The 10,932-nt window shown below is 41.4% G+C and overlaps 1 protein-coding gene across 1 annotated transcript; it reads left to right on the top strand.

Moving 5' to 3' along the window:
• The first annotated feature begins 7,488 nt into the window (after positions 1 to 7,488).
• LOC119794033 (trace amine-associated receptor 13c-like) lies at positions 7,489 to 8,729 on the top strand. The gene is made up of 2 exons (XM_038301362.1): positions 7,489 to 7,658; positions 7,919 to 8,729. The coding sequence occupies exons 1-2, from the start codon at positions 7,489 to 7,491 to the stop codon at positions 8,727 to 8,729; spliced, it is 981 nt and encodes a 326-aa protein (XP_038157290.1).
• The last annotated feature ends 2,203 nt before the right edge of the window (positions 8,730 to 10,932 follow it).

Here is a 10,932-nt window from a genome sequence, read left to right as displayed (position 1 = left end):
AGTTATTCTATGAAGAATCGACCCAGTCACTTAAGGCTGGACCTTGCCTTATTCTGTTCGACTTCTAAATGTAGTAGTTAGATAAGCCTTATCCTGAGGTTTCTAGTATATTCTCATTAATAAGATAATTATTTAATTATCCAAACATTTTAAATTGAAATTGGTAGTTTTATTTTGATAAAGCTTATAGTTAGGGTGGCTCAGGTTATCCTGAGCTATCTCTATAGTTATGCTGCTATAGGCTTAGACTTTTGGAGGACATAGGGACCCCCATTTCATCATTCTGCTTCATTCTCTCTCTGTTCTCCTATTCTGCAGAATCTGTGAGTTCAATCTCTAACCTTCTGCTCTCTCTGCTTTTCCTCAGAGTAGCTTTGCCTCGTCTGTTCCTGTTTGGCTGTGACGTCATCCTGGAAAAAAACATCAGCTGTGCTGCTTCTATCAACACCCTTGTTAATAGATGTTGGAGATCGGCCTGTTTTCCAGTGTGGTCCTGTTTCTCTGACCGTGACTGAGTGGATGTGCTCTCTTCGTCCTCTGGCATGGGAGCTGCCTTGGAGCTCGTCTGCCTGGCTGTGTGTTTCCTGGACGGGGCCGCCTTTTACAGCTGCTTTTTGTATCTCTGCTTCTGTCTCCTTGAACCCCAGTCGGCCTCGGCAGATGGCCGCTCACACTGAGCCTGGTTCTGCTGGAGGTTTCTTCCTGTTAAAAGGGAGTTTTTCCTCTCCACTGTCGCTACAAGCATGCTTAGTGTGGGGGGTTGTATTTGAGTCAATGAGTCAATGCAATCAACTGGTTTTCCTTAGATAGAAAACTTTGTATCAATTTGACTGTATGATCTGGTTGAACTGTAAAGTGCCTTGAGATGACATGTGTTGTGAATTTGGCGCTATATAAATAAACTGAATTGAATTGAATTGAATTTTACAGCTTCCCTTATAACAATGTATGTCAGTCTTGGTATTTATATGCAAGTTGTCATCTGACCTTTTTGTTAGTGTGTGAATAGTGGCTTCCTGTTAAATCAAGAATAGAATTTAAAATCCTCCTTCTCACATATAAAGCCTTAAATGGCCAAGCTCCATCTTATATCAGAGATCTGATTGTTCCTTATGTTCCTAACAGAGCACTTCGCTCTCAATCTGCAGGTTTACTAGTGGTTCCTAGAATTTCTAAAAGTAGAATGGGAGGCAGATCTTTTAGTTATCAGGCTCCTCTCCTGTGGAACCAACTACCAGTTTTAGTCCGTGAGGCAGACACCCTGTCTACTTTTAAGGCTAGGCTTAAAACTTTCCTTTTTGATAAAGCTTATAGTTAGAGTGGCTCAGGTTATCCTGAGCTATCTCTATAGTTATGCTGCTATAGGCTTAGACTTTTGGAGGACATAGGGACCCCCATTTCATCATTCTGCTTCATTCTCTCTCTGTTCTCCTATTCTGCAGAATCTGTTAGTTCAATCTCTAACCTTCTGCTCTCTCTGCTTTTCCTCAGAGTAGCTTTGCCTCGTCTGTTCCTGTTTGGCTGTGACGTCATCCTGGAAAGAAACATCAGCTGTGCTGCTTCTATCAACACCCTTGTTTATAGATGTTGGAGATCGGCCTGTTTTCCAGTGTGGTCCTGTTTCTCTGACCGTGACTGAGTGGATGTGCTTTCTTCGTCCTCTGGCATGGGAGCTGCCTTGGAGCTCGTCTGCCTGGCTGTGTGTTTCCTGGACGGGGCCGCCTTTTACAGCTGCTTTTTGTATCTCTGCTTCTGTCTCCTTGAACCCCAGTCGGCCTCGGCAGATGGCCGCTCACACTGAGCCTGGTTCTGCTGGAGGTTTCTTCCTGTTAAAAGGGAGTTTTTCCTCTCCACTGTCGCTACAAGCATGCTTAGTGTGGGGGATTGTATTTGAGTCAATGAGTCAATGCAATCAACTGGTTTTCCTTAGATAGAAAACTTTGTATCAATTTGATCTGGTTGAACTGTAAAGTGCCTTGAGATGACATGTGTTGTGAATTTGGCGCTATATAAATAAACTGAATTGAATTGAATTGAATAGTGTGCACTTTATAGTTAGACTGAGTAAATGTGAATTTAGTGTTAAGCACTGGATGGCGCATGTCTCTCTTTTTTTTTTTTTTTTTATCAGTGTCCTGTCTGGCAAGGTGGCAATAAGAATAATTGTCTTGATGCCAAAAGGAGCCCAACAGATTTTACTTTCACAAGTGTAGCGGTATGGCAATTGCCATACTGCTCCACTTGTTTCATGTATATAAATTACTTTATTATAATTATGCAGGGAGTTTTACAGTTCATATGGACACTGCAATGTAAGTAGAGCAGAAAAACAGAAGAAGAAGGAAAAAGAAAAAGAAAAAAAAGGACAAAAGATGAAAGAAAGAGGAGATAGGAAGGAGACAATGACAAAACATTTTCAGTCTGCTTCATCACCTGCAATGAGATGAAAAAAAAGAACAGCACAACCAAAAGACATGGTACGAGATATACAATAAAGCAAACACCTTGAAACTATCGCTAAAGTAATATTATTAAGTCTGACATGTACTCTGTGTTACCAGAAGATATGAATGTGTGGTTTCTGTTTGGAAGTGAATCTCTAAGTACCTGAAGCCTAGCACCTGTAGTTGTTTGTGAGGGTGAACCTGTGCATGTAAAGTTTTAACCATAGAAAAAATGCTCAATAGTGGTTGTGGAGAGCCGGAGAGGCACACCCCCCAGAGCACTGAGTCCAGCGCCGGGAGACCCAAAGCCCCAGGCGCCCAAAGGGACCCCAGAAGCGAAGGCACCAAGGCGGGGCCAGCCCCGGAAATCAGACCCCCACCAAGGGAGGAGGAGAGACAGCCACGAAGAAGCCCCCCAGCCACCGCCATGCCGGCGCCCCGGGGAGCCGCGGGGACGAGTCCGCGGGCCCCGCCGCCAGCCGGCCACCCCGAAGTACATGTCTCTATCCAAGACATTAGATTACAGGTGGCTGCACTGGTGCCCATATAATAACAAAGTCAATCCAAAGTTTTTTTAATTTATTTATTTTTTAACAGTGTCCTGTCTGGCGATGTGGCAATAGGAATAATTGTCTTGATGCCAAAAAGAGCACATATATATATATATATACATATATATAAATATATATATATATATATATATATATATATATATATATATATATATATATATATATATATATATATATATATATATATATATATATATATATATATGTATATATATATATATAGATATACATACATACATACATACATATATATATATATATATATACATATATATATATATACATACATACATACATACATATATATATATATATATATATATATACATACATATATATATATATATATATATATATATATATATATATATATATATATATATATATATACGCGAGGCCATTTTAATGGCGATAATTTTTTTAACATGAGATTAACACTATGTGGTTTTATGGTACAATTTTCCAAGTACATCCCGCTGCAGCCTGCGAGAAGGCGGGGCTATTTTCCCCCAGTCTATGTATTTCTCATAGGCTTTGAGAGCGGAGCTCCTCAAGGAAAAAAGACGCTCATACACTGGGTAGCGCTAGTGCCTTTTCTTTAAGCCCCACCACCAACAAACAAGTTGAGTGTCTGGTAACTAGTAGCAACCTGAAATACGCTGAGAAAACAGATTACTGAGGTGAAATGGAATCTGCTACGGCACTCTTGCTGTCTGTGTACGCCACAGGTCGGTATCGTGTGTGTGTGTGTGTGTGGGTGGGTGGGTGTGTCTGTGTGTGTGTGGGTGGGTGTGTGTGTGTTCTCATTTTTGTTAGGAGGCTTAAAAGTAACTTTCTAGAGCATAGACTACCTCCATCTAGTGATGTCGGTCTATTGATTTTGATGTATTGATTGAAAATTGTTCATTATTATCTTGGTTAATTAACATCTAATGTTAACTGTACTACATTTTATAGCAGTAGGGTAAAATGCTTGTCTTTGTTCAAAAGACTGTATTAACTGTAAAGACTGTCTTTTACATCAGCCTGTTTTCAGGGCCTTTTTTTTTGGCTACATATTTGTTATTTTTTGCTACATGCCTCCCCATCTTCTTGCCATATGTTTCTATGGCATAAATCAGTGTCTGTGACCTGTTTTCATTAAAAAAAAAGAACATTGGCACAAACCTAGCCTGTATGTATTTTTTGTATGTCATCGAGAGTATTTAAATGATTTTCAATCAGAAAAAAAATTTGCGATTAAAATGCGATTAATCGCGAGTTAACTTAGGCATTGATGCGATTAATCGCGATTAAAAAAATTTAATCGATTGACAGCACTAATATATACACATAAAAAAAAAAACTGTTTTCTCACCCCTCGTGGGGTGGTATGTGTCATCCTCAAGCTCGGGTCCTCTACCAGAGACCTGGGAGTTTAAGGGTTCTGCGCAGTATCTTAGCTGTTCCTAGGACTGCACTCTTCTGGACAGAGACCTCTGATGTTTTACCTGGAATCTGCTGTAGCCACTCTCCAAGTTTGGGGGTCACAGCCCCCAGTGCTCCAATTACCACTGGCACCACTGCTGCTCTTACTTTCCATATCTTTTCTAGCTCCTCTTTCAGCCCTTGGTATTTCTCAAGCTTCTCGTGTTCTTTCTTCTTGCTGTTGCTGACGCTTGGGATTGTCACATCTATCACTACTGCCTTCTTCTGCTGTTTGTCAATCAACACGATGTCTGGTTGGTTAGCCATCACCTGTTTGTCAGTCTGGATCTTGAAGTCCCATAGGATCTTAGCTCGGTCATTCTCAACTACCTTAGGAGGTGTCTTCCATTTTGACCTTGGGACTTCCAGCCCATACTCATGACAGATGTTCCTGTACACTATGACAGCTGCCTGGTTGTGGCGTTCCATGTATGCACTTCCTGCCTGAATTTTACACCCTGCTGTTATGTGCTGTATTGTTTCAGAGGCATCTTTGCACAGTCTGCATCGGGGGTCCTGCCTGGTGTGGTAAACCCCGGCCTCTATTGATCTTGTACTGAGTGCCTGTTCTTGTGCTGCTATGATTAGTGCCTCTGTGCTGTCCTTCAGTCCAGCCTTTTCCAGCCACTGGTAGGATTTTTTGATATCAGCCACTTCTTCTATTTGTCTGTGGTATACGCCATGCAGCGGCTTGTCCCTCCATGATGGTTCTCCTTCCTCTTTCTTGTCCTCACTTTCGGTTTTCTCCTGCCTGAGGTATTCGCCAAGCCATTTGTCTTTGGGGGCAATCTTCCTGATGTACTCCTGGATCTTAGTTGTTTCATCCTGGACAGTGGTCTTGACACTCACTAGCCCTCGGCCTCCCTCGCTACGCTTGGTATACAGTCTCAGGGTGCTGAATTTGGGGTGAAACCCTCCATGCATTGTGAGGAGCTTGCTCGTCTTGATGTCAGTAGCCTCTATCTCCTCTTTTGGCCAGTTTATTATACCAGCGGGGTATCTGATGACTGGTAGGGCATATGTGTTGATGGCTTGGATCTTGTTTTTCCCATTCAGCTGACTTTTCAGGACCTGTCTTACTCTTTGTAGGTATTTAGCTGTGGTAGTCTTTCTTGCTATCTCCTCGTGGTTTCCGTTAGCCTGTGGCACGCCAAGGTATTTGTAGCTGTCCTGAACATCTGTAATGTGCCCTTCCGGTAGTTCAACGCCCTGATCTTCTTCCCTCTCTTTGAGGCCATGCGACCGCACTTGTCCAGTCCGAATGACATTCCAATGTCGTTGCTGTAGATCCTGATAGTGTGGATCAGTGAGTCGATGTCTCGCTCACTCCTGGCATACAGCTTGATGTCATCCATGTAGAGGAGGTGACTGATGATTGTTCTGCTTCGGAATTGGTATCCGTAGCCAGTCTTTGTGATGATCTGGCTGAGGGGGTTCAGGCCTATGCAGAACAGCAGCGGGGATAGTGCATCGCCCTGGTATATGCCGCACTTGATGGTGACTTGTGCTGTTGGCTTTGCATTGGCTTCCAGACTTGTTTTCCACAGCTTCATTGAGTTCTTGATGAAGGCTATTAGAGTCCTGTTGATCTTGTACATTTCCAAGCATTCCAGTATCCATGTATGTGGCATTGAGTCGTAGGCTTTCTTATAGTCAATCCAGGCAGTGCACAGATTTGTCTGCCTGGTCTTACAGTCTCGAGTGACTGCTCTATCCACTAGTAGCTGGTGCCTGGCCCATATGTTTCTCCAGTACTGTTCAGTCTCAGCCCTGGGTGGATCAGATCTTTCTCCAGGTCTGAGAGCTGACTAACCTCTCTTCGTGTTGCCTTGATCTTGGCTTCCAGCCTTCTCCTCCATGGGGGGTAGTGCTCCGCTTTGTGGCCTTTGGTGTTTATCTTATAGCCAAGCATCTCTAGGATCACTGTAGCTGTGGCATAGGTCAGCTCATTGGTCTCAGTTATGTATTTAGTAGGGATAGTACGTAGCGCTGCATTTACATCTTCTAGAAGACTTTCAGAGGGTACTCTGTCACTTAGCCTTGGCAGTCTTGGTCGTCGTACTAGGGGATCCAGTTTAGTTATGAGTCGTAGGTCAGCCGCCCTTTCCGTTAGTGGGCTTGTTGTTGTTGGCTGGGGACCAAATCTCTGTGTGTTGGGATGATGATGATATCTCTCTATTGACCTGTTGTCCTGACTCCCCCTTGCCGCAGCATATCAGTTGTACCTCATCAATTTCTAGCTGTGATAGGAGCTGCCGTTTGCAGATGTTAGAGCACTGAGTTAGTAGTAGTTTCTTTGTCAGTGTCGATGATGGATTCTGGAGCTGCCATAACTCCAATAATCTCTGCATGTAACCTCTCTCACTGGGGTTGCTTGTATAGTAGCATTTTATCAGTTCCAAGTTTTCTGCTCTTGTCCATCTATGTCTTGTTCCAGTAGCACTCATGCCTGAGGTAGGCCAGTAAGCACTAATATATACATATATATATATATATATATATATATATATATATATATATATATATATATATATATATATATATATATATATATATATATATATATATATATATATATATATATATATATATATATATATATATATATATATATATTATTAAAGTATTTCTGATTCTGATTAAAAAAATGGAAATTTCATGTGAGCTGTACAAAAGGAAATTTCGTTTTGTTTACACTCTGTATACAAAACAACAATAGATGTTGTCTAAGTCTAAGTCTAGTCATCAGATGCATTTTCTTTGCCCTGGTTTAGGTATGAATAAAACTAGATGAGTTAAATAAAACAATTTCAGACATCTAATTTATATCCTTTTATGAAATATAGAATTTGATATGCTTGCATAGAAGATATGTGAAAGGAAAAAAACATCAAGCTATCATGTTTGTCAAAGGAGGAGCATTAAAAACAGTTTAAATATAAGAGCGTTTGATCCCACAGCAACCAGAGCCCAGCGGCTTTCGCTGTGTTTTCCTTTCTCTCAAGATGGAAACATATAATAGAGAGGAACTCTGCTTTCCGCAACTTAACAACTCTTGCAGAAAGTTACTGCAGGATCAGGCTAAGAACACTTTGCTTAACCTTTTTTTCTATTGTATTTCTTTTCTGACAGTATCACTCAATCTGCTGGTTATCATCTCCATCTCCCACTTCAGGTACAAATACATTGTTGTATGTTAAATATTTGGCAATAAAGGAAAATGCTTTTCTTTTTTAAATTTTTTATCAAACATTTGTGTTTCATCTTTTACTTTATCTTTTGCTTTAGAGATGTCAATCTTACTTGAAGCACCATTTGACTGTTTATAAGTATTCTATTATTTTATGCTAAAAGGGATTTTTAATTAGGAAGTATCTTCTGTAATTTATTTCTTTAGTGATTGTAATGGCCATCCACCTTAATTCTGTGTTTCAGGAAGCTGCACACCTCTACCAACCTCTTCCTCCTCTCTCTGGCTGTTTCAGATTTTCTTGTTGGACTTCTACTCATGCCGTTTGAAATCATTCAAACAGAAGGATGCTGGAGACTTGGAAGCTTCATGTGTGCATTCTTTATGTATACCTCCTTTATCATTACATCTGTGTCAGTAGGAAACATAGTTCTTATATCAGCAGACCGATATATGGCAATCTGTGATCCTTTATGTTATCCCACTAAAGTAACAGTGGGAAGAGTTCAAATCTGTATTTGTCTGTGTTGGGGGTGGTCTGTGTTCTATAATATTCTGGTACTAAGGGATAGCATAAAAAATCCAGACAAGTATAACTCATGTTATGGAGAATGCGTGATTTTAGTTGATGTTTTAACTGGAGTCTTTGATGTTATATTGACCTTTCTTGGCCCAATAACTGTCATCATTGTTCTATATATGAGAGTTTTCATTGTTGCCGTGTCTCAGGCTCGGTCTATGAGGTCTCATGTTGCGGCTGTCACTATAAAAGGTGTAGTTTGTAAAACTGCAAAGAAGTCTGAGAGAAAAGCAGCTACAGCCCTTGGTGTGGTTGTGATTGTGTTTCTCATATGCTTTTGTCCATACTATTACCCCGCTTTTGCAGGCCAGACAGTTGATGCTCAACTTTTAGCATTTTTCATCTGGTTACTTTACTTTAACTCCTGTATAAATCCCATTATCTATGCTTTTTTCTACACCTGGTTTAGAAAATCAGTTAAACTGATTATAACTTTTCAGATATTAAGACCTAATTCTTGTGACGCCAACATATAATAGAAATGTCTTCACAGTTTTCCACTGAATAGACATATTTTTATTGACTACTGTTTCATTTTACTCTTTGCATGTTTCAATTGAATATTTCTGTCACTGGTTTCATATACAGAACAGCTCCATAAATATTGGAAATAAAAATGTGTTAATATTACATTTTCTATAAGCAGACAATGTGTTTATTCCTTCCAGAGCTGTAATGAACAGTTCTCGTAGCCTTATACTGTCTTTCTGTCTGTCTCTGTCTGCATAGAGTCACTGATTTTACCTACCTTAAAGTCAAAATATTATTCTTTTTTTTGCCATTTTTCTTTAAAGAGTAAAACATTCATAATTAGTTGGTCCAGCCTTGATTTCATTGCTTTATATAAATGCTGCAATGATCCTGACTTTCCCACACAGATTAATTCATCTTTTGATTGTGACAGAAACCGTAAGAGCCTTCTTTTAACCAGTTAGGTGGGAAATGGGAACAGAACACATTGCTATTCTATACTACGTGGAGCAGAGGAAAATCTGGTCAAACTTCTTTTCTGGCAATTTATTAAAATGACTCTGAACCAAAAGTACAGTAAGACAAAATTCATAACATTTCAAATTGTGACTTTTTTTTTTAACTTACCCTTATAATGCCCTGAGGTCATTAAATGGTCAATGTCTGGCCCAGCCCATTGGCAAGGGCAATATTTTGCACACAGAGGACCTTTCTCCCTAGCCTCGTGAGACCATCCTGATCTCGCAAGCTTTCAAGGTTTCACTCGTAGTCCAGACTGATCAGTCTGGAGACTCTCCGTTGAAGAAAATTTGGAGCCTTTCACCAAACGAACGTCCAATCAGCGTTGGCTTTGAGGCGGGTTGAGGTGTGACGCAATGAGAAGCGCGACAGTTCAGTCTAAGGAACATGGCGGCTTCAGCCGATGAAACTAGCGTTAGCGTGGCTATTGAGCAAGTTTTATTGGAATTACAGAGTACTTCTTCCCTGAAAGAAGAGCAAAACACTGCTCTGGAGGCTTTTCTCAGAGGAAAAGATGTTTTTGCTCTTCTCCCGACTGGTTTCGGCAAGAGTTTGATCTATCAATTGGCTCCTCTTCGTCGTCGCTCTGTTAGTACGTCATATGCTTTGTTGATCTGATTGGTTTATTTGGCCCGTCTATCACCAACATACACTATATTGCCAAAAGTATTTGCTCACCTGCCTTGACTCACATATGAGCTTAAGTGACATCCCGTTCCTAATCCATAGGGTTCAATATGACGTCGGTCCACCCTTTGCAGCTAGAACAGCTTCAACTCTTCTGGGAAGGCTGTCCACAAGGTTTAGGAGTGTGTTTATGGGAATTTTTGACCATTCTTCCAGAAGCGCATTTGTGAGGTCGCACACTGATGTTGGACGAGAAGGCCTGGCTCTCAGTCTCCGCTCTAATTCATCCCAAAGGTGTTCTATCGGGTTGAGGTCAGGACTCTGTGCAGGCCAGTCAAGTTCATCCACACCAGACTCTGTCATCCATGTCTTTATGGACCTTGCTTTGTGCACTGGTGCACAGTCATGTTGGAAGAGGAAGGGGCCAGCTCCAAACTGTTCCCACAAAGTTGGGAGCATGGAATTGTCCAAAATGTCTTGGTATGCTGAAGCATTCAGAGTTCCTTTCACTGGAACTAAGGGGCCAAGCCCAGCTCCTGAAAAACAACCCCACACCATAATCCCCCCTCCACCAAACTTTACACTTGGCACAATGCAGTCAGACAAGTACCGTTCTCCTGGCAACCGCCAAACCCAGACCCGTCCATCAGATGGCCAGATGGAGAAGCGCGATTCGTCACTCCAGAGAACGCGTCTCCACTGCTCTAGAGTCCAGTGGCGGCGTGCTTTACACCACCGCATCCGACGCTTTGCATTGCACTTGGTGATGTATGGCTTGGATGCAGCTGCTCGACCATGGAAACCCATTCCATGAAGCTCTCTGCGCACTGTTCTTGAGCTAATCTGAAGGCCACATGAAGTTTGGAGGTCTGTAGTGATTGACTCTGCAGAAAGTTGGCGACCTCTTCGCACTATGCGCGTCAGCATCCGCTGACCCCGCTCCGTCAGTTTACGTGGCCTACCACTTCGTGGCTGAGTTGCTGTCGTTCCCAAACACTTCCATTTTCTTATAATACAGCTGACAGTTGACTGTGGAATATTTAGGAGCGAGGAAATTTCACG

This window comes from Cyprinodon tularosa, unplaced genomic scaffold (genome assembly GCF_016077235.1).
Source record: "Cyprinodon tularosa strain WSP-4 unplaced genomic scaffold, ASM1607723v1 ctg467, whole genome shotgun sequence".
Taxonomy (NCBI): Eukaryota; Metazoa; Chordata; class Actinopteri; order Cyprinodontiformes; family Cyprinodontidae; genus Cyprinodon; species Cyprinodon tularosa.
Note: the sequence above shows the minus strand (reverse complement) of the source record. Positions and strands in the feature narration are given on the sequence as shown.